General features: G+C 43.4%; 2 protein-coding genes across 23 annotated transcripts in view; one reads left to right on the forward strand and one right to left on the reverse strand.

The window, feature by feature from the left end:
• The window catches only part of STK26 (serine/threonine kinase 26), a 54,985-nt gene extending 52,688 nt beyond the window's left edge, over nucleotides 1-2,297 (forward strand). Inside the window, exon 11 of the mRNA XM_074201194.1 lies at nucleotides 421-2,297. Within this exon, the coding sequence (XP_074057295.1) occupies nucleotides 421-445 (25 nt within the window). The 3' untranslated portion in view covers nucleotides 446-2,297. The remainder of the gene's footprint in view (nucleotides 1-420) is intronic.
• The window catches only part of FRMD7 (FERM domain containing 7), a 63,674-nt gene continuing 41,435 nt past the window's right edge, over nucleotides 1,704-23,942 (reverse strand). For 21 of the 22 annotated variants that reach the window (XM_074201190.1, XM_074201191.1, XM_074201186.1 and 18 more), the window contains 10 exons: nucleotides 22,879-22,921; nucleotides 19,437-19,515; nucleotides 16,365-16,462; nucleotides 11,210-11,324; nucleotides 9,975-10,122; nucleotides 7,356-7,451; nucleotides 6,211-6,374; nucleotides 5,058-5,126; nucleotides 4,899-4,974; nucleotides 1,704-4,041 (listed from right to left, as the gene is read on the reverse strand). In XM_074201190.1, coding sequence (XP_074057291.1) covers nucleotides 3,004-4,041; nucleotides 4,899-4,974; nucleotides 5,058-5,126; nucleotides 6,211-6,374; nucleotides 7,356-7,451; nucleotides 9,975-10,122; nucleotides 11,210-11,324; nucleotides 16,365-16,462; nucleotides 19,437-19,515; nucleotides 22,879-22,921 — 1,926 coding nt within the window. In that variant the 3' untranslated portion in view covers nucleotides 1,704-3,003. The remainder of the gene's footprint in view (nucleotides 4,042-4,898; nucleotides 4,975-5,057; nucleotides 5,127-6,210; nucleotides 6,375-7,355; nucleotides 7,452-9,974; nucleotides 10,123-11,209; nucleotides 11,325-16,364; nucleotides 16,463-19,436; nucleotides 19,516-22,878; nucleotides 22,922-23,942) is intronic. The other variant, XM_074201193.1, reaches the window with a different exon arrangement.

Consider the following 23,942-nt stretch of genomic DNA (forward strand, 5'->3'; position numbering starts at 1 on the left):
CATAATATACAAAGTGGGGGAAGGACAAAGCTCTAAACATTGGCCTGAAGGCTATAGAGTAATCTATAGGGGAAAATTATGAGAAGCATTTAAACTTTTTTTTTTCATGTAAAAGGCTGCACTATGTAGAACAGGCAATTTAAAAATCTCTCCCTCCTACCCCCACCCCCTTTTTTTTTAATTCACAAAAAAACTTTATTTTTAGCTTTAGAAGTATCAGTTTCTAGTTTTATCAAGAAAAACATGAAAAACCATTTTCCTCCCTTGGCAATTTGCAAATAAATTGCTTGACTATTGATTTCTGCCACCCATCAGATTAAAAAGCAATTTTTAGCAGCTTCTTGAATCTGTTAAATTCAGTTAATACAGATTAGAATTTTTTTCTAACTTGGTCATTAATCCATTTTTTTTAATTCCTAGGTTTTCCGTTAATGACTCAGCCTGAGAAACTTCCCATTATTGACTTCAGTTACATCCAGCTCCATTGAAACCCACCCAAACGACTTCAAGCTTGGCAGTGCTTACTTTAGCTCATGAGCTCCCATGTGCCTTTTGGATCTTTGTAGTGTACTGTTGGTGAAGGATTTGGAAGAACCTACTCAACTATTTTGTGAAGGCATAACTGGTTTTATATTTTTAGGAGATGATTTTGTAAAGATGTTTTAATATCATAGTCTCTCATCTATGTTTATTCTGGTAAATGTTGAGCTCTAGCTTTGCTTTTAGGCATCACAATTATTTTTAATAGGATGCACAAGTTAGTAGTATGTTTTTTGCTCTTTGGTTAACTGTACACTGATGAAACATACAGGTCTGTCATAGCAATCGTAAAGTGAAACTTTTGTCAGTCAGTCATCCTCCAGAAGTTTCAAAACCGGCTCCTCTCTCCTCCCAAGAAACATTTTTTAACTGTCTTGGAATGGGCAGGGAGACCATTCCAGGTTGTAGTCACCTGCATCCATAGAACAAGAATTGAAAAGCACCACGAAAGTCAGAGGGTAGGAGAGCACTCACATACTGAGTCTGCTTTTGGACCAGGACAAACAATTCAATGATTCCCTCCATTTGAGAGCAATAATATAGTTTGCAGCTGATCTATGTAGCTACATCAACATTGCCTTTTGTAGAACAGGCTTTTTTCAAGTCCTATTTAAGTCTTATCATTGTGGTTAGAAACTTAGAGCAATACAGTTAGGGAAGGCTTCTGGCAATAATGTTCAAAATGCAGGCTGGTTGACCTTGCTGAAACATTGACTATGCTTGGGTTTAGGGGGAGCTTGAAGAGACTGAACAGGTCACTAATACCTCCTCCTCCTCCTCCTCCACCACCTCCTCCTTTTCCTCCTCTTCCTCTGCAGGTATGAGCAGAAATCCCACCAGCATTTGTGTGTGTGTGTGTGTGTGTGTGTGTGTGTGTGTGTGCGCGCGTATGGGGGTTAAGTTGGCTTCTGAAATGTTTGTTTTCTTAGTATGTCCTAAGCAACATTTGTTCATAATTTCTGAAAGGGTATTTTGAATATGTATTTCTTGTTAGTATGCAATTAACCGAGATAGAGGTATTCTTTCCCAAAAGTAGTCTACAGTGAAGTAGAATAATATTTTTCCCTCATAAAAAGTAGGTAAGATGATACAACTGCTTTTTTTGTTATATTTATGGTACTTACTTATGGATCCAGTATGTATATTATGCTGAAATTCAGTAATTGTGGGATTATTGGTGTACATTTATTTTTTATAAAGGTTCTGTGTTTCTTGTATCCTTTGGATCTGCACAAAAGTCTTCTTGTAAAGAACCTGTATATGATTCTTCTGGAAAATAAGGAGAAAAAGGAAGATGTGAAGGTGATACAGACAGGCAGACGTGATCTGGGGAGTCAAGTGGCCATCAGGTTCTTTTGACATATGACACCTGAGAATCAAAAAGTGCAGTGTTCTTCTGTATACCAAGGATATGTTCTTTTCAATGGTGCCTACAGTGTAAAAAAAAATACTTTTCATTCCTTATTTTCCTGTTAAAGAAATGGTTCTGTTGAAATTTTCACCTGCTGTGTAACTGAAACTCAATTACATACAGTTTATACCTATAAAAAAGTCTGGAGGTCATTTTTGAAAACAAGAGTGTTCTGGATTAAAATATTTTTGTATAAGCAACAAGTCATACACACAGTTATCTGAAGCTTTACACAGTTCAAATAGTAATGTGCATTATCAGTGTAGTTAATTAAGTCTTACTATTTAAAGTGTATGTTCCCCCTGATGGGGAGGTTACAAAAATAAATATTTTAATTCTGTAAACTTCCGTGACTTGTCCTGTTCGTGTTTGTGGGGGGGAAGGAGTTACCTGTCTCTCCTTAGAATCTTGGGCTGCCAGACTGAAACCACTCTGAATGATGGCTGGAGCTCCTAGTCTTCTTAAATTGGGCTTTACTTGGAGAAATAAAGATGACAAGGGAGGGGTTGGTTACAAGTTGAGAAAGATCAAGGCAGCTTTAAGCTGTGAGAAACACAGGATGCTCATTGGAAGGGGAAGCAAGAAAGGATTACAGAGATGCTTCACTGGCACCTAAGAAGTAGAGAAACAGTCTCTAGGAGAAATCTCTTGAAGACTTCTTGAAGAAGGGTGGATGGAGATGGGTGTCTTTGAAAGAGACTGGGCCTGATGCTGTGGCTAATGTACAACCACCAAAGTCAACACATCCCTCCTTCCCTTCCTTCAGGATGCCAACTAATTGTTCACTAGTGTCAGTCAATTATTAACTCTAATGTAGAATAATGATGCTAAGAACACTATAGAATTTAACCGCCATTTAAAACAATATATATTCTAGTGAAAAAGATGGTTCAAGTTACACCTTAGGGATGCAGGACAGACGTACCCTCCGCTGACTCAAAATCCCTTTCCTCCCCCTCCCCCAACTGTAGCAGAGGGAAGGAGGGGTGGAGAGGCAGGGACCCAGGGTGCTTTGCCAGAAAGAAAAGTCTTTGTAAAACCGGGTCTCCCACTTATGCTAAAAAGTAATTGCGAGGTTTCAGAGCGGTCCTGCCTGATTCAGCAGCAGGTGTAGTAAAAGGTGCCTCATCATCTGCATCATCTAGTTGGAGACTACCCGAAGACAAGCGGATCCTGGCCATGGGGGATTTCACCCTTTTGTCGTCATACAAAGCATAGTAGTCTGGGTGAAGCAGCTCTGGTTCAGAATCACTGGATTCACTACCGAAATATCGTTCAGCTGCACTCTGACTCCTCAAGACCTCTGGAAACTCCTGCTGGGCAAACATGTATGTGAAGAAATCTGCTCTGCGGCTCAAAGCAGGGCAAGGCCCTAGAGGCTGGTACTCTGACCCAAAAGGAAAGCGGATGGTTTTCATGTCTGTATGGCTGTGGGACCGTTTAGGGGTTTGCTCTTGAACACTGTACTCAAAGGCATCTTCCACACCCAGGTTGGGGGGGTGCCCACTGCTAGTCCTGGCTAGGGCTTCTTCTAGTTCCTGGAAGTCATGCTGAAAGGTCTCCCTTCTGGCATTGTGAGGGCTTCTTTTGGCTGCCTTCCCTAAAGCAGCCATAGCTGGAGAGCGCCTAGGCACCTGTGGTGGCTGGTCCACGTAGAAAAAGACTTGTGGGGGTACAATGTCAACTTGCTGGCTAACACTGGGAATATAAGGTAGATCTGTGTAGGTTAGCTTCTGTCTTGGGGGGACTACCCCTCTCGGGTTCCCAGACGTGCTTGTGTTGCCTTGGGCAAATATGGAGCTCGTCTGGAAGGAGTTGAGAGGGTTCTTCTGTCTATAGAAGTCATCAGGCTCGGGCTCAGGCTCAGTGCTGAAGTCGGGTTTGGTGTATAGGAAAGGGAAAGTTGAGCTGCTCTGGGACTGGTGCAGAACCGTCGGGTCAGCTTCTGGTTTGGAGCGCTCAAACTCGGCTGCGAAGGTCACCTCCACCGTGGAATTCCTCCTTCTGCTGTCTAGCATGGGCTCTGATGCATGCACTCCATTCACGTTGCGGTAACAACCACTGCCGTACACAAGATGCAAATCTTCAACCTTGGGGGAGAAAGACAGGCAGCTCAAGAAGTCGGCTTGGAGTGGGGCAAAGTTTGGGGGGGGGCTCAAAAAAGCACAGCTGTGGTGAGTCTCTCAGCAGCCCAGATTTCATTAGGACATCGAATCATTTGTATAGAAAAGATACAGACCAAGTGACAGCCCAGCTGAGGAATGTAAAATGTCCATGGCCAAGCTATAGCTCTTCTGTCTTTCATCCCATTGACCTGGGAGGCAGGAGACCTGGCAGGAACCCAATTCTGCCACCAACTTGCTACATGACCTTGATTGATTCAAATGCCCTCTCTAGACCTCAGTTTTCTCATCTGCCTTGCAAGTAAGGGGGGAGAAAGCAAATTAGAACTAGATTATCACCAAGGTCCCTTTCACTTCTCAAACTCTTATTTGGGTGCAGAACTGCCTTTGATTTACAGGAAGATATGAGTTTATGGACCACATAATGAATGAATATAGGCTACTAAATCCTGGGGGTGGGGGGAGGAGAATAAATGTCACTAAACCCAACTTGAAGCAAATCCTTGTGTATCAAGGGAACAACAAATGTCTTCTCTGAAATTGAGTTTCAGAGCTATAAAACAAAAATGCTTCAAGACCTTTTATTCCTGGTAGACCTTGTAATTCTGCAAGGAAAAAGAGTCAACCTTTAAGACCTAGAGACAGTCACATTGTGCATTTTTGGGGAGTCAGCCCACCTAGGCCCCCCAATTGTTTGCCCAAAAGGCACTGCTCCCTTGGCTTGCCATTAAAATTGTGTTGCCTCTAGGGAAGAGCCTTGAGAGAAGCTGCTGAAATAGTAGCCTGGGACCAAAAACAGTTTGCTAAATGAATAGAAACTTTACCTGCTTGGCCACATCTGAGAGGAGGTCCGGGGATGACCTACACTGTCGCTCGTGGTATTGAGGAGGGTAATGTTTCCTGAAATCCCCAAACAGAAGAGTCACTGAGACCACAAAAGTGCAGAGAAATTGAAGTTCAGCTCAGAGATACTATATACCTACCTCTCAAAGGGTAAACTCTTCAGCCTGCCTTTTTTCCCATATTCCAAAAGTTGCCTTTGGGTTCTTCCACTAATAAAATGAAGAAAGAGTTGTATTAAGTAAAACATTTGTCTTTATTATTATCTTAGTTTAAATACAGTGACCTTTTTAGTTACCAATTAAGCATCAGGGCCTAAACTCACTTTCTATGGAAGGAAAACTCTATACCTATATGAATAAATAGAAAGTACAGTATTGGGGGTGGGGGGTAGAGGTGGGAGAGGGAAGCTGGGAAACCTCCAGAATGCTAAGATTGGAAGCAGAGGTGAGGAAGGAGCAGATTCGAGAGTATGGCGGCAGCTGGAGATAGGAAATGAAATGTCTCCTCAGGAACAGCAGAGCAATCGAGTTTGAAGATGCTTGAGGCTAAGTTGAAGCTGCAGAAGACAGACTGAGCTTTTGGGTACAAGGAGTTCCCGTAACAGTGAAATTACAGGTCGAGTTCCTAGCTCTAATTTAAAGCCTGGAATTCTTTTTTTAAAAATTCTCCTATTGGAGGAGAAATTTATCCTATTGGTTTGAAGTATATGGATCACATCCCTAAAATGCAAGGAAAATCGTCTTAAATAAACATTGAGAGCTGAGATAAGGTAGACTACCTGGAGAGGGGAAGTGGGTCACAGCACTTGGGGGGTGGCAGTGTCGGGGCGGGGAGGATGGAATGTGGATGAAAGGCTACAATGTCTGTTAGGAGGCAGAGGGTTGGTGGGAAGAGGACCTCGGTTCAACCTGGGTGATCTTGGGCAAGTTGCAAAACCAGGGGAATTAAAACGGCCTCCACTTTCTCCAGACCTAAGACAGAGAGACACACACACACACACACACACACACACACACACACACACACACACGGCAAACTAACAATTTCTATACCCTTCAAAGTAGTAGCTGACTTGATTTTCTGTCCCAAATGAGCAGACTGTCACTGGGTGAATCAAAGGGAAACTCAGCAAAGCAGCCTACACACCAGTGCATATGCATACATAAGCAACCCCAAGTTATTGCAATGATTTGTTTTTACTTCTAGATCAAAGTCCTCGGTTTTGTTCTCAGTTACTAAAAATAAGTTTGATTTTGCTAACTTTTTTGCAAAATAAACCTTAAAAACCATTACCTATAGCGGAAACTTGAACCCTTACTGCAGAAGAGCGTTTTGGGCTTTGATTTGGGTTCTTCAGAGAGTCTAAAAAAGGCATGGTACTCAACACATGTCTTCCAGAAGGCTTTGCATGCATCCCTGCTGGCCATGGTGAACTCCAAAGTGTCCTTGTATAACACCTGCATAATTCAGAGAAGACATTGCTGCAGTTCTTGAGAATTCCTCTTCAGTTTCTTCCCTGTAAATCGAGAGTGTCCAACTAGACGGCTCAAAGCCTTTCTAGGGAGACCACGCAAGCATTCCCCACATGTCCATTACCTAATTGCCATAGGCCCCTTGCCCTCCCTGGATTTCAGTTTTTCTCATCAGTAAAATGAGGGATCTAAAGTCTTTTCTGGCTCAAACATTTCAAGTCATAGAGAGTTGTGATGATAGATTTGGAAGGATTTTGTAGACTAAAAGGTTCTATGCAAATGAAGGAATTTATCACAGGAATATTTTATGGAGGGCACTGAGTGGAATTTAATTCAAACCAAGGGTAAAGAAACATAATTCACTGCCCAGGTAACCTTGTGTGGAAGGTTGTGCCTCACTGTGTGTTTATACCAAAGCTTGTGATGGAATCAAAATTCGGATGTAACCTTCATCCTTTCCTTGGACAAGTGGAGGACTAGAGGTATGGAATGTGGAAGATGAAACAGTTAAGCAAAGCACACAGGCACCACAGGCCTAGGCTCCCTGGGGCTGGCATTAGGGATGGGGGGGGGGGGGGGGCAGAAGGATTGTGTAAAAACGACCATCGCCTTCTCCAAGCTGCTCTGACGCCCCCCAAGGTCCCTGCACCCCCGAACCATCTCAGAGGGCTGTTCTGAGGAAAGCACTTGCTTACTAAAATGTTAGTTGCTGGTATTTCCTTAGATGAACACAATGGAATGTGGACCCACCTGCTTTGGAATTTCCCCACAGGAAAATCACCACTAGAGCTTTGGTTCTGACCAGGAGAATTTGCATTCGCAGACTCCTTCCACCATACAAGGCAAGGAAGAGGGGGCAGGGATGGCTGGATGCCCATTCCAACCACGTGCTCGGCCATTTGCAGAAGTACACTGGGCTTCCCGAGTGATCAGAAAACCAAGGGCCTGCAGGTAGTAGTCACTTACCGAAATGTTCGCATGTAGTTTGATAAGAAAATGCTTTCTTTTAAAGCTCAGTTTACGGATTTTGGCCCAGTTGAATGTATTGATCTTTGTATTCCCCTAGAATGGAAAACATTGAAGAGTGTAGATAGGCCAGCCCAGCCACCCAAAGCCAGGTCATTATCCGTCTGGTCTTTGCCCCTCCAATCTACTTCGCATTGTTCTACTTATACTTAGGTACAGATGTCCTTATCTTACATCATTAGGATCTTCTTAGTCCCTTCAAAGCGGACTGTCTTATTCTTTATACTTTATTCTTTTCCCCTGGCCTCACCACCTACTCTTGGGGGAGTCTTGGATCACATGCCATCCTTAGGCAACCTCTTGCCAATCAGTGATTGCTTCAACTTATTCCTCAATAGTTGACCTACTCCCCACATTCCTGAGATTTAGAACCCTGGCTATCATACAAGTTCACTTCCTGCTTCTTTTATTCTTATCTCCTTGACCCTCCTCCAAATATTCCACTCAGAGTGACCCCTTTTCATTGGGTTCTCTAACAGATTTGCTTTCCACCTTTTCCTCATTCCTTTCTGTTGTCATGACACCCCTGGCCTCTCTTTCTTGCACTCCCCATCACTCACTTCCAAACTCTCCCACTCTAAGCAACCCTCAGCCACTTCTCTCTTTTGAGATTTATCCAATCCGAATTTATCAGCCAACCAAGATTATGTCTATTACCTCCCCAGCTCCAAGACATTCTCCTTGCTTGCCTCGAGGAATTCGGTCTATCCACTGCGCCACCTAGGCCCCCTCCTAATGTACTCTTGACACCATCCCTCCAGTCTTCTCCAGCAGAGAAATCTTGGTCCAATTTTAATTTTTCCTTCATCTTAGCAATTTTGACCAGACCATCCCTGCTAGTTACTGCCCAATATAGCTCCTCTTCCATTTCTAGGCTAAACTTCCTGATGGTCACCTATAATCAGTACCTCTCCTTGCTCTCCTCTCATCCTCTTGCCATCTGACTTCAAACCTCATTCTTCAACTAAAAGTGCTTTCTCCAAAGTTGCCAATTATTGCTCAACTGCCAAATCCAATGGCTTTTTTCTCAGTCTCATCCTTCCTGAACTCTCCACAACCCTGGGCACTGTTCATTGCCTCTTTTCCTTGACACACTCTCCCCTGAGTTTAAGACCCGGGTTCTCCTCCTCCCCATCTGCCTGCTCTTTCTCAGTCTCCTTTGTCAGATTTTCCAGATTTCATCTTCTAACCAAAGGTGTCCCTCAGGGTTTGGTGCTGGGCTTTCTTCTCTTCTTTATCTCAGTTCCTATAGATTTCATTACCATCTTTATGATGATGATTCCCAGATCTATACATAGTGTTCCAAAAGCTGTACATTCAGTTCTAACTACTCTTGTGAACTCTGATCTGCAAAAATAAGGCTGATGGGAAGCTGCCCTGAGTTTTATGTCTGTTGAGATGGCAGGGTGAGGATCATGACCTGCAAATCAGATCATTCTCAGAATACTTTAAGAAGAAAGAGAAGAGTTTGGTGCTTGTGGGAAGATTCCAAAAGAACATGGTCTTTGACCTAAGTAAAAGAGAAAGGTGTTTTGGGCTGAAGCCGAACAAGGCAGAAAAATCCAATAATAAAAAGAATAGGTCCTATAACTCTAATCTTATCAAAAAGCATTCCTCACAACACCCTTTGGAGACAAAAATGATTATGCCCATTTCACAGATGAGGTCCAAAATCACACACCTAGTATCATAGGTGGGATCTAAACCTGGGTATTTTCCTAATTCTAAGTCCAGTGTTTTTTCCTCTATATCATTTTGCCTGGAAATATTCCAGGAGGAAGAGAATTCTAGGCCAGAAGAGCAAATGTTAGCATTTTAATAATAATATTCCTGTGATCAATTTGGGACAGCTGGGATCTAATGGAAAGAGTACTTTGGAGTAAGCATGGGAGTTCATGGGCACAGAATCAGAGAATTGGAGAAGACACTATTACCTAGCTGTGTGACTTTGGGCAAGTCACTTAGTCCCATTGCTTTGCAAAAACCTAATAAAATGAAATAAAATACTTGACAACTACCAAGGCCCACTTGAGACTTCCCTTCTCCAGGATAAATATGCCCTTCAGCTGATCATCCTATGCCATGAACTCAAGACCTTTTCCCATCTTGGTTGCCCTCTGGATATTCCAACTTAGATCTATATCCTTAAGAGTCTCTAGACTTGAACACAGTATTCCAGATCTGACTCTGCTATGAATCACTGGACCTTAGGCAAGACATTCTCTGTGCCTCAGTTGTTTCATCTGTAAAACAAGGAGATTCAAGGAATAGCATGGTATGATAGAAAGAGCACTTGATGTTGGCATGGGTTCAGATCCCAGCACTGCAACGAACAAGTTGTGTATTGTCCTTTTCCTTCCCTGGGACTCAGTTTTCTCATCCGTAAAGTAAGGGTGTTAGATTAGGAGATGAGCTCTACTATCTATTCTAGCTATAAAAACCTTGGAGCTTCTAAAACCAGATAGCATCTAAGGTCTCCAACATCTCCAAAGCCTAAATGGGGACTGGCTGTGAGGGGGAAAGCACCAGTTTCCTTGGAGCAAAGGAAAACATCCTTACCCGTAATACTAGCACTCCCATGTGGGCAACAGCCAGATGAATCTGAGTCCCTTCACCATCACTAGCAGGGTGAGGTCTGATCCCATACATTTCAAGCTTCCTTGCTATGTCCAGGAGTTGGATGTCCGATTCTGCGGGGCTCTTACCACTGCAAGGGAAAAAGGAGTATGAACCTTCCAACTCTGCTAGAGGGACCTCTTCCCACCTCCTCTTTTCCCTATGCTATAGCTCACTAACAGCCAGCCCTCAACTATAAGTGAGAGGCCCTGTGCCCTATGGTTGGAGCCCCTGCCATTTATCAAAGAATCTTGGTCTTGTTAAGGCCGTAGCATAAGGTCAAGAATTAGAATTTCATCTCTGATGTGGATCACCTTGAACTGGCTTCTGTGCCTTCTCTGGTCCTCAGTTTCCAGTCAAAATGGGATTAATAAATCCTGTCCTATCAACCTCATGGAGGTGTAAGGAAGGTGCTATGTAAATGATAAAGTGCCATTTGCTATGTGTCTGTGGGCAAGTTTCAGTCCTGCCTCATATACTTACTAGATTTAAGGCCTTAAATGTCACTTATCTAGCTTTCAGTTTTCCTCATTTGTAAAATGGAGGAGTTGGACTCAGTGACCTGGGAAGGCTCTTTCCACTCGAGATCTAGGATCCTAAGTCACCGCCCCTCTCTGAACTAGTTTTCTCAACTCTAAAATGGAGATCAGAGAATCACAGATTTAGGGTTGTGAGAGATTTAATAGATTATCTGGGTCTGCATGGACCAGAGGTCTAGAGGTCAACTAGACCAAAACAGAAATGTTGGCTTAGCTTTAAAATGCCACATTACCAGTGTTTTCTTGGTTTTTTGTTTGCCTTGTTAAATATTTCCCAAGTTCCATTTGAATCTGGTTTAGACCAGAGTGGGTCTCAGGTCTGCCACCTCTGGGCTAGTCTAACCCTCCCAACTGCAAGGAGGCCCCTAGAAAAAAGCATCTTGTGGCCATGTCCCATAGCAACTGCTCAAGCTGGGATGTGATACCTGTACTCTCACTGCCTCCTGTTAGGTTTGCTGGCAAACGAGGGAATTCATAGCTATAAAGCACCTTGGGACTGCCAAAGTGCAACAGAAATGCAAGGTGCCTATATTGCCTTATAGCAGAGCCCCAAGCTGTGCATTTTATTCTCCAAGACCGTTTTGGAGCGAGCCATTAGTTCAAAGGCTGATGAAGGGAGGCACTAATTAAAGTACTCACATGTGTCTTTGATGGAAATGCAGGATCTTGCTGTCTAAGCCACCCTGGTTAGGTAAGTAGTGGTTTTGTTCCAGATGCTTCCTGTCTGTTTCTTCATGAAAGTCACCCAGCTCAGCTGGGGTGGCAGCGAAAAGGAGGGCGGGAGGAGGAGGAGAAAGAGAAAGAGAAAGCCCCATCTTAGTTGATGACTTAGGCCATTTCCTCTCCTTAGAAGAGCCCTCTGGGAGGCGGCTTTAGAGTCAATCTGCTGCTAACCAAGGGCAAAGGCAGTGACTGGCATCCCAGGCATCCTTGCTGTGGATCAATTCTGACACCAGGGGCCCCAAGTCCTATTAACATAATCCAGACCTTGAGATGTCAGCGGTTCAGTTGAACCTTGTTATTTGAGGATTACTGGTTCTGTCAGATCGTCAAGCTTTTCCTCTGCCTCCTCCCACCTCTGTTCTCCCCACTCCTAACTCACCCGCCTCCTGCTATCCACCCCCTTCTCATAGGATGACAGGCCAACCAAAAAAGCACAGGCAATCTTGGTCTCCATTAAGAATGGCAGTGTCTGCAGCTAGGAAGGTCAGGGTCTGCTGGCCTCTGCCCTGGTCAGATCACATCTGAAGAACTATGGTCCCCTTCTTGGGCCCACATTTTTTTTTTTATGGGAGAGAAGGTAAAACTTGTTTAGGTCTATTTTTATTTTTGATGTTTTTCACATAACATCAATCCATTTTATTTTCTCCCTACCACCATCACTCCTACCCCGCCCCCCGAAACAATAAAAAAAAAAGTAAACAAAACTTTTTTTCTATGGTAATAAACATGCATAGTCAAACAAAACAAATTCCCTTATTGGCCATGTCTAAAAAAATTCTGTCTTATTTCGCAGGCTGAGTCCATCATCTTTGTCAGGCCCATGTTTCACCATGGGTCCTTTGGAATCACAGCTGTTCCCTACATTAATCAGAGTTCTTAAGGCTTTCAAAGCTGTTTGTACAATGCTATTATATTGTAGAACTTAATTCTATTGGTTTGCTCACTTTAGTCTTCATCAGTTTCTTTGAGTTTTTCCAGGTTTTTCTGACACCAATCCCTTCATCATTCCTTATATTACAATAGTATTCTATCATATTCACTACCATAACTCATTCAGCCATTCCTCACTTGATGAGCATCACCTCAGTTTCTAATTCTTTTCCAGGACCAAAAAGAGCTGCTATATTTTTGGTCATATTAATCTATCAGTACAGATTTCTTAAGTACTTACTATGTACCTGGCTTTTTCTTTGATCTTTGCAGGGTACAGGCCCAGTAATGGGTAGCTTTGAGTCAAAGGGCATACATGGCTTAGAAACTTTCTGCATAGTTCCAAACTGTTTTCCACAATATCTGAACCATTCTCAGCTCCACCAATAGTGTGCATATGTGGCAAAGCCCCTCTAACTTCTATAAGTTTCCTTTTTTTGTCATCTTTGCCAAGCTGATGAGTAGAGTCTCAGAGTCACTTTAATTTGTACTTCTCTAATACAAAGTCTTTTTTTTTTCCATATAGCTATTTGATAGCCTGGATTTCTTCTTTTGAATACCACTTTCTTCATAACCTTTGACCATATGTCAATTGGGGAACATTTCCACATTTTTGGAAGGACAATGACATATTGAAGTATATCTAGAAAAAAAGCAACCAGGAGAGTGAAAAGCTTCCAGATTATGTCACAAGAATATTCATGGAAGGAATTAGGGATAATTAGTTTGGAGAAGAGAAGACTCAGGGTATAAGACTCAGGGTATCTCTAAGTATTTGAGGGGCCCTAATGTAGAAAAGGAAGTATCTTGCCCTGCTTAGTCCCTGAGGTCAGATCCAGGGGCAATGGGTACAAAATGAAGATAAATTTAGAAGGGATGGAAGGAAGATCTGGTTGTCAACTGTCAGTCAACAACTAATTACTAAAAACATTTGGAACCTGACAACCTGGTTTTAAAGTTTTTCTGTGTGCCTTAACCTTTCTGGGTCTCAGTTTCATCCTGTGTAAAATGATCCCTTCCAGCTCTAAATCTATGATCCTTTGAATTATTTCAAAGTCTCAAAAAAGCCCTATTATCTACTCCCAACTTAAATTCTATCCTCTCCAGATTAAATATATCCCCAATTCCTAATTTCTTGAACTGATCAATCCTCACATAGTAAGAACTTGAAGCCATCCTGTATGCCTGTATGCTCTGTGTTTTATCAATGTCCTACCTGAACATGGTAATCAGAAATGGGCACAATGGTCCAGAAATGGGCCATCTGGAACAAAGGGCAGTGAGACCCTCACCTGCAAGAACTGGAAGAGACCTCAAGGGCCAACCCTAACCTGAATAAGAGTCCCTTCCACAACATCCTTGAAAAGTGCATGTGCAGCCTCAGTGGCTGAAGGCCTATGGGAAGGGTGGCTTGTCTAGTCATTTTGGGCAAATGGGTCTCCATTCAACTAGACACTGTATCTCTCTTAAGCAGGTACACACACACACACACACACACACACGACAATTAATCGATCATGTGTCCCCAAGCTCTTATGGAGGTGCAAAGGCAGATCTTCCCCACAACATAGATTCTGTATATGTAGCAAGAAACCTTTGTCCAGGTGATGTTTTTATTTGATCCTAACCAAGCAGCTGAGTACAAATTATCCTTCTAAGGAAGAAAAGAGAATAAGGGCTTATATATTAATAATTTTACAGGTAAATAAACTGAGGCCCTAGGCAGACAAATAGTCTTGCCTAAAGTCACAAAAATAGTGAGCAGCAGAACTGGATTTTGAACCCAGGCCTTCTCACTGCAACTTTGTGTGTGTGTGTGTGTGTGTGTGTGTGTGTACACATATACATGTAGCTTTGTGTTTTTCACTACATCACAGCTTTTGTTCTGCAAGTCTAAGATTCTAAGTTCTTCCTTCCCTTTTCTGGGCCTTAGTTTCCTCATCTGCAAAATGAGGGGGGAAGAGGGTTTACATTGAATTCAACCAATATTAAGTGCCTACCATGTAGAAGGGCTGGGGATACAGAGATTCAAACTGGCACAGTCCCTGCCTTCAGGTACCTTGGAATGTAATGAGAATGGAGGGGCTCTGACATGAATACAGAGAATTGTGAGACAATGAGGTCTATGCTGGCCAATGTTTAACAACTGCTTCTCTGGGAAAAGAAAATGTACCCATGACATACTTTTTAAGTTGAATCTGCATGATTTGCATTGTCTCCATCATTTCTTAGGTCTAGGGAAATCAACAAACCAATAAAACAAGCCCCAATTTGCAATGTTGGCCCATGTTTCCACTGAAAATTTTATAGTCATGTGATACAACAGCCCTATGAATTATATGATATTATGGTTCCCAATTTAGAGACAAAAAAACTAGGGATGAGAGGATAGTGAATTGCCCAGGGTCACATAGCTGACTTTCCTGACTCTCAGACTGACTCAGTTTATTCAGGCTGGGGTGGGAAGGGCATCATTCTAGTACCTGAGAAGGGACATGAAATATATAAAGGGTTGGTCCCAGGAAAACCACCCACCATTGATGCCCTTCCTCTGCCACCCCCTGGATTACATGACCTTGGGTAAGTCATTCAAACTCTTGGTGCCTTGGAAATTTCCCCGAGGCTCAGATGAGCTCTACAGTAACCCTGGCAATGCCAGCTTTTCTCTCAAGAAATGAGAATTTTGAGCATTTCTTCCATAAGTTGAATTTTGAGAAGAAAAACGGGAAAGTGATTGAATGCTTCATCACGAAGCCTCTTGAGCCTCTTGTGGGGACGAGTGTGGGCTAAGGTGCCATCCCTGTCAGGCTGGGATTATCTGGGCTAACACAGTTGAGCAGGGGATAACTCAAACCATAAGACGGGCCAAAAGCTTTGGGCAGCTCAGCCTGTCTGCACTCAATTTCTCTCCTCCCATCCAATTTTGTTTGGCTTGAGCAAAGAAGATGATGGACTTTAGGTGGCTTTGTTTCTCAGGGTGAGTCCAATCTGACAAACAGGCCCTGCACACTGCTATCTAGAGCTGTAGGGTCTTGACAAGTCTCTTCCTTCTGGGGGACTCAATTTCCTCATTTGTAAAATGAGAGGATTGGATGAGATGATCTCTAAAGGTTCCTGCTAGAACTCTGACCATAATTCCATTAACAGTTATGATACTGAGAAACAAGGTAGGAAAGTTGTGTGTGTGTGTGGGGGGGGGGGGGGGAAGCACTGGTCCTATAGTCAGAAGGCCTGAGTCCAAATTTCACTTCTGGTGCTCATTGCCTGTGCAACCTTGGGCAGGTTCTTCCCCCTCCTTGGGTCTCAGTCCACCCTTCCCTCATAAAATGAGGGGGATGGACTAGTTGACCTCTGAGAGCCCTTCCAGCTCTAGAGTGAGGTCCCTATAATTCAACGGCCTATAATTTCAGGAGTTTGCTTATTCCTTCCCTCAACACAGATCAAAATGCTGCTATGACTTAAAGCACAGGCAGCTAGGTGACACAGCGAATAGATTTCTGGAATGGAAATCAGGAGGAAATGAGTTCAAATCTTACATTAGATAGAAGTGTGAGACCCTGGGTAAATCACTTAAAATCTCTGAGCCTCAGTTTCCACATCTGTAGAATGGGTATAATAGTACCTACCTCCCAGGGATGTATTGAGTCCCAAAAGATAATATATGGAAAGTGCTAGACAGTGCTAGCACCTAGCTATCATCAGATAGGTCTGGAGATTTGCTAGGGCCCAAACCTTCATCTAGTATACTGTGCTATATCACTTGAAACTTTTCTAGGCTGGACCTTAAATAAATACCCCACAGTCTATCACAGGGCCCATCTGCAGTGTCTTTCCAGTTTGGTGGGACCTATCAGAAATATTTACACTTGGAGGTTCCAGACTTTGAGAAGCCAGATTCACCTCCACCATGAAGGGCAGTCACAGAGAGGCCAGTGCTGCGATGGAGTCCCTCATCAAATCAGGCCACCCCTCCAGGAGTCTCTGGGATGCTGTTGAGGATAGTGGCTGAGATTCTCCAGGTGCAATCTGCTTCCTAGTCAGATAATACTCTACTCCTCTATCAAAATGTGCCCTGGCTGAGGAGACACTTCTTCAGGTGTCTGGCCACACACCCTGAACACACACACATGTACACACTTACATTGTAAAATGTGAGACACCAGCAGGGCTGTGCAGTTGTCACTGCAGGGAAGCCTTCCTTGGGCCAGATCCTTCTTGATTTGAAGGGCAAAGAGATACCTGCATGATAGAAAGCAAGTCTCAGTACAGTTAGGAGGCAAGTCCCCTAGAGAAAGCAAGAACAATGACAAGAACACCACTTTGTTCCTTCCCAGAGATTCAAGCTGATTTAAGAGCAAGTACTGCCATAACCCTGGGCCTGGCCCAGGAGTCCAGAAACCCAAGTTCAAGGTCCATCTCTATTACTACCTGTGTGAGAATGGACAAATCACTTCCCAACTCTGGACCTCAGCTATGCCATCTGTCCAGGTATTGATGAGATGGCCAACAGGTTAGTGTCACAGCTCAGAGGATTCAATATTCTGTTAGGCTTATGTTAACAACTCACATCTTTATACTCTTTAGAGGCTTGCATAGCAACCTCCTTGTCAATGGTCCTGGAGGAGAGGTAGTACCAGTTTCTTTAGCCCCATTTTACACATGAATAAACTCAGGCTCCGAGACAAAGGATTGGGTCCAAGGTCACTCAGTCAGTAAGGGACCAGAATTGTAGTCAGCTTTCCAGGCTGCCCAATCAAGAGGTGGCATGATGTGGCAGACTGAGAGCCCTGGCCTCAGAGACAAGAAGGCCTGGCTTCAAGGCCAGCCTCCCGCACACAAGCACACAAAGTGGTCGAGTGCCCCTAGGCAACTCTCTAAAATATGGAAACTTACCCAAGATTTCCAAAACGTTTTTCTCTATATTTTGGAAACTCAATTTTAATGTAATTGACCCCCTCTGTGATCCTATGTTTTATGCACCATAACCATTATTTTGAAAAGGGGTTCACAGGTTCATCACACTTCCTAAGGGGACCATGATGTCAAACAGATGAGTCCCTCCAGCTCTGGGCCTAGGAGTTGTGGGGTATACGTTGATGTGCTCTGGTGTGGTGGCTCCCTAGAGTCCAAATAATCAAGATGCTAGAAGAAGCTTCCATTCCCTCAGGCATTTCTTGCCTTCAAGCATAGCCAGATTCTCTGTATCACAGAGTGACCAATGCCTGAGAACAAGGTCTGTAAGTCACACTCCTCTCAAAGGCTCAAGCATCACCAGATGGATGACCTTTGGCCCACATTCTTTAGCCATGCTGTTATGAATATTCTAGAGAAATAGTTCCTAACCTGGGGTCATGAATGTGATTTAGAAATATTCTGATAACTCCATTTCAATATAAATAGTATCTAAGCCCACAATGTGAATGTCATCTATATCTCCTCATTTTCTCTCCTGCCCTATATCCAATCTGTTGGCAAGGTCTGTTAATTTCACCTTGGCAGCACCTCTAGTACACCCCCTCCCTTGTGTCTTCTGCCACTGCCACTCCCTTGACCCAGGCCCTCAACACTTCAAATGCCCGGACCACTGCAATAGCTGTTAGGGGATCTGCCAGCCTCAAGTCTCTCTTTAATTCATCCTCAGCCACCAAACTGATTTTCTCAAAGAGTATGTCTCCCCCTTATTCAATAAACTGCAGACGGTATTTTGGTTTGCACAATTGTAAACATCCTGAGGAGGTTTGCATCCTTCACCTTCACCAGCATGCCCAAGGGGGTCACCCAAGGGGTGAAACAAAAACAAAAAAGGTAAAGAATTCCTGGTCTAGTGAGTCCTTTCTTCCATTGTCCATAATTGAGACTGGGTTCCTTTCATTTCTTATGAAATTTATTTTGGTCTAATGTGGTCAAGTGGTCTGGTGGCAAGAATATCACCATACCACAGTCTGAATGCATTTCCCATATACATACTTACTGAGTGTGTGACCTTTGCCAAGACCTTCCCTTTCTTTGAATCTCAGTTTCCTCCTCTGCAAAATGGGGTAGAACTGAGTTAAGAGAATTTCCAAGGTCCCTTTAGGTTCTAAGGTCTATAACTCAAGGTACATGTAGGGATCCAAAAATCCAAATCTTGCCTAGATATCAGCACATGTGGAATCACAAGAGAGGTGCTAAAATCTGGTGTGCTGGGCTATGCAAATTTCCATTGTACTGTGGTCCTGCAATCAGCAGTTGGGTCAAGGGAGGGAAAAAACAAAGAAAAGACTGCAAGAAAATGGTTTTCAAAGTCCTTTTCCAGAAAAGAAGTCACGTCTAGTGAGGTGAGAGTGTATTTATCCAGGCATTTTGACTGTGGGGAGCCAGGGTGGTATAGCAGATTCTCAGTGCATCATATTTTAGATGGGTTCTAGAACTCTGAGTCCCCAATTCAGGCTTCAGTTTTCTCATTTGTTAAATGAGTATAATGATCATTTCACCATCTGTACCCTTGCACTGTTACGAGAAAAGTGCTGTAAAGGTTATTATCTTTATTAATCAACCTTAAAGCACCCCAGAAATGTAGATTACCTCTGTAGGGAGCTAAGGCTTCAGGGTATATTCATCCATTACTAAAGAAAAAGTTTTGCAGAAAACAGAAAACATTTATGAGACAAGACTAGCCCCCTGGCAGCCATCTGTCATCAATTATTTTCTCTCCCACCTGCTATAGTCCCCAATACCTCTACATACCTACAGCTTTTAATCCCCACTGAAATCAGCTTGAATCATAAAGAGAGGAAATAGAATTTTGTATGAAAAATTAACCATCCACCAGGTCAAAAAGATAAGCCTAAGGTTTGCATGCCCAACTAGGTCAACTTGGAGTGAGAGAACAGACAGCATCCTCCCATCTCTATCAAAGATGGCCCATGGTTACTGCTTCCTGCTGCTGGTAGGCACCCAGCACTTGTGACACTGGGGGATCACTGATACCATGTGCCCCCATCATCCCCTGGCAACCTAGATGAATGGGTTCCCAACCCAACATCTTATTCCTGAATGATACTTGACCTCTGCTGCAGATGTAGGGTTCACAGGTCATGTGTGGGGCAGTAGTGGTAGTTGAGGGGGAGATACAAGGACCTCCCTCCCCACTAGACTAACTCCAAGTCTTCCATTCATGCAATGACTTCATGAGATAAAGGTTTCAGCCTACATGAGGAAGTACAATAAATACCTTGTCAGCTCGTCTCTCAGGTGTCCAGGATCCACTGGGAAAAATTTCACCATAAATTTGAAAAGAATCTCCTTAGGGTCTTAAAACACAACATCTTCATAAGTTTAATTTAAATGCCCATCAAGAACATATATATCTTTACAGTCATTGCCCATTCTTCCCCACCAATCCCTCCCCAATTCAAGTTGGTTCTTTCCCTTTTAGATTTCATTCAGGTAAGTCAAATCCTGATTAAGATATAAGCTCCAGCAGGGCAGGCACAAGACCGTGAGATCCAGAAAGTCTTGGGTACTATAGGAATTTAATAAAAAGCTACTCAACTGAATGACCTCAACGTTGCATTTCCCCAAGAGCTGAACAGAGTGCTTAAAATCAAATGACTAAAGAATCAGAATGGTAGCACGTAAGAACTAGAAGGAATTTCTGAGGTCAATTGGTCCCTGAACAAGAATCTCCAATATAGGGGCAGCTAGGTGGCGTAGTGGATAAAGCACCGGCCCTGGAGTCAGGAGTACCTGGGTTCAAATCCAGCCTCAGACACTTAATAATTACCTAGTTGTGTGGCCTTGGGCAAGCCACTTAACCCCATTTACCTTGCAAAAAAAAAAAAAAAAACAACCCTTAAAAAAAAAAAAAGAATCTCCGATAACATCCCCAACATGCCATCATCTAACTCCTAGACAAGGAGTATTCACTACTTCAAAGTTCTACTTAGGGGTTATTACCTTACATCATTATGTCTCTTTACAACATCCTCCCATCATTTCTAGTTCTCCTCCCTGGGGCCAAAGTCCATCAATACTCCAAAATGTCACGTGATCATCTCCCTTCTATGTCTTATCTTCTTTAGACTAAATAATAATAATTTCTTCTACTGAGCCTTCTATGTCACATGATCTTAGCACCTTTCAGTATCATGGTCATCCTGTTACCAACACACTGGCTTGACTACTCTTTCCTAAAACATGGTACTTGGGACTAAACATCTTCAGCGTAGTCTGACCAGAGCAGAGTATAGCAGAATGATCATTTCCTTTATCCTGGAAATGTTGAGATAGCATTAGCCCCCTTTTTGACTTTCATTTAACACTACTGACTCATATTTATCTTGGGGTCCACTGAAACCCCCCTCTGATTTTTTCCACAGGAACTATTATCTAACAATGCCCACCTTCTAGACTGTATACTTTTTAAGTTGACTGTTTGAATTTCTGTTGAACTTGACTTGTATCCTTATAGAATTTCATCTATTCAATTTGAGTCTGAAATCTTTTGATTCACTAGTTGGTGCTATGGATAGAGCAGCAGATCTGAAGTCAGGAAGACCTGAATTCAAATCTGACCTCAGACACTATGTGACCCTAGGCAAGTTATGTAAGGGCTGTTGGCTTCAGTTTCCTCAATTGTAAAATGGGATTAATTAGGGTCCCTAGCTGGGAGGGTTCCAAGAGTTAACATTTGTAAAGCCCTTAGGCAGTGTTGACTCTCCTTTCCAGGGAGATGCTCCCTGACAATGTGCTAGGGGTGTGCTAGGCACAGATGCTTGGAACCCTTTCCAAGTTGGCCCCTCACCCTGATGACATTCACTCTCTGGGTCTTCCCATTCAACCAGTCCCATTCATCCACCTGCCTGTCCTTTCATTTTGCCCATGTCTCCCATCTTTATCACTGACCTAGCAGGAAAACCTTTGTCCAATGCTTTGCTGAAATCAAAGTGAGTTAGGTTTACAAGGTTTGTCTGATCTACCCACCAGACCAGTAACTCTCAGGAGAGGAGATGAAGACAGCCAATGGCAGCTGTGCCATTCTGAATTCTGTATTAGAATTGGGATGTGCCTTCCTTTTTATTAAAATAGATACTGTCTTAAATCAGAATTTCCTCTTTTCTTAAGCACTGTGCCTTTGCTCAGTATGGCTTAACTAGGGAATGATGGGGGAGGGGGGGAAAGCAGAGAGAAGAAGGACTGAAAGAGCCACATTCAGAGAAACACTAGTGCAATGAGTTTTGCCACTGAATTTACCTTCATTGACTGGAAATTGTGTGCCCAGCCCATGATTCCCCATTCCTCAAGCTAAAGAACAAAAGACAAGGATGGATAACACTATTGCTCAGATTAAAGATCTCCAAAGTGCCATAGCGGAGCTACTTTATGCTTCCAGAGATAGTGCATGGTCCTGGAAAACATCAGGTAGGAGCCCAACCTGTTCTCTGCTTTGAGATCCTAAATCATAAAGATCAGTGAAGTCTGACAATTTACTGTGTTGCAAGGGGAAAGAGGGGAGAGAGAGAGTTCCTCCTCCTAAGGGAACTGGACTGGAGGCCCCCAAGGTCCCTGTCAATTCTGAGATGCTCAAATTCCATGACAAAGACGAGTGTTCACGCTGCTCAATGAGTCAAGAATTCCCAGACTGATCCTGTGGGTTTCACAGTGTGTATGGCAGATGAAATATAATGGTCTAATTTTAAAGAGCTCTCTAGTAATCAGAAATAAGGACCAGCTTGGTGGCTGAGAGAACTGAGAAATGTGTGGAGAAGTGAGGGAGCTGTCTCTCTCTCAAGGTCCTGACTCCTAAATCTTAAAGGAAGGCAGGAATGCTTTGGCCTGGTCTTGGGCTCCACTCCCAATTACAACCCAAACTTCTTCAAGCAAAGGGTAAATGGGTTTTCAGTGGGACAGTCACATCCCATTCAGGTTCAAGGATCTGCTAACTGGCAGAGCATTTGAACATATTCCTCAAGGGCTGTAACCCTCAAGTTTCTCACCTACTCTGCCCAGATCAAGCCAAATACCACAGAGATTATGGGGTTTCCATAAAACTCATCTGATGCCTCAGAGGCTTCAGTAATAGTACTCACATTCACGTCAGGGGCTTATGCAACTGGACTTGGTCACTGAAATGGTTTAAAATCATAAGCTCATAGGATTTAGAGCTGGACAGGGCCTTAGCAATCACCTAGTCTAGCCTCGTCATTCTGAAAAGGAAACTGAGCTCCGGAAGAGGATAGCGACAGTGGCAGAGACTGCTTTGCCACTACTTCCCCCTCCTGCTCTCTTCCATTTTCAACCCAGTCTTCTCTAGGAGTCCTTCCTGACCCTGAAAGTAATGTCACTCTCATTCTTTCTTCCCTTTCTCTCCCTCTCACCTCTGAGATTCTAAGATCTTACCTGCTGCTTTCTGGGAAATCTCAGGCCCTGGCTTCTCTCTCTGCCAGCTCCCCTGACCTAGACACCAGGCAGACCTAAAGGGACCTGAGAGGTCATCTGTTGGAAAAATGGTCTTTTTATAAAGAAAATGAAGGCAAGAGAGCTCAAATCAACTTGCCCACAGTTACGGAGCTACGAATAGCAGAGCTGGGATACAAACTCAGGTCTTCTGTTGTTACTGTTGTTTCCCCCCCATATCCCACCTGCTGAGTAGCAGTCTATGTTGTGACACTTACTTTTAACTTGTTTTGTTATAGGCTTTAGAAGTTCCAACCAAACCTGTAAGGGCGGGAATTAAAAAGGTGACTAGAGTAGAGATCAGGGGAAATGCACAGAGACAGAGACAGAGACACACACAAACACACACCAATTAACCTACTATTAGCTGGGTACTCTGGATTTAAAAGGCAGTTTGAGATTGGTCAGTGTCCAAAAGATGATACAAAGTTCCCAACCTCGCCTGCCTCTTTTGTCCTCTTGCTGATATACACTGAAAGAAAACCCTCCTGATTATAGGCCCGTGCTCCCCGAATTACTCCCCTGCCTTCATATTGATTACAGAGAGGTGGCAGAGACTCATTTCCTGAGTTGCCACAGATGAATAATGGAAGCAATTTGGTTTCCAATTAAAACCTATGACCTATAAATGGCAGCATTTAATGAATGAACATAAGCCTCCAGGGTAAAGTGGCCAGATGGCAAAGGTGCCCATTGGTTAGCCCAACTGGGAGAACTTGGGGAGGGAAGGAGGACTAGCTCCTCTTTCCCTAAAGATTTGCTGCTATGGTTCAGACTGGGAAAGTGAATGGGGAGTTTGAGAAGGTCGTCTTAAGTCAGGCTTAGCTTACCAGAGAGACAGATCCACTGTCAAATTTCCCCTCCTCCCTCACAAGACAGAAAAGAATTGGGTTTTAGCACAAATAGTACTCTCTCTAAACAAGAGTAAAAGAATCCTACTAAGAAATGAAATGCATCCATGAGGTCCTCTCCTGTGCACTCATCCCCCTTTCACTTGTCTCATGCTCATTTACTTGGCCTTTTCCCCATTAGAAGAGAAACTCAGGGAGGATAAGACCTGTATCAAATTCCAGCTTTGTAGCTTCATCACGGAACCCACTGTAATAAAGGTCTTCCCCACCACAGACGGTTAAACACTATTTGCTGAATGGACCTAATCCATATTCAGCCTGCTGAGGATAGATTCCGTTTCAGGTGTGGCAAGGAGTAGAAATCAACACCCCAAATTGGTTGGTCCACTTCTCCCATTCCTGGGTCTTATGTGACTCAAACCTCAAGCCCA

This window comes from Macrotis lagotis, chromosome X (assembly GCF_037893015.1).
Source record: "Macrotis lagotis isolate mMagLag1 chromosome X, bilby.v1.9.chrom.fasta, whole genome shotgun sequence".
NCBI lineage: Eukaryota > Metazoa > Chordata > Mammalia > Peramelemorphia > Peramelidae > Macrotis > Macrotis lagotis.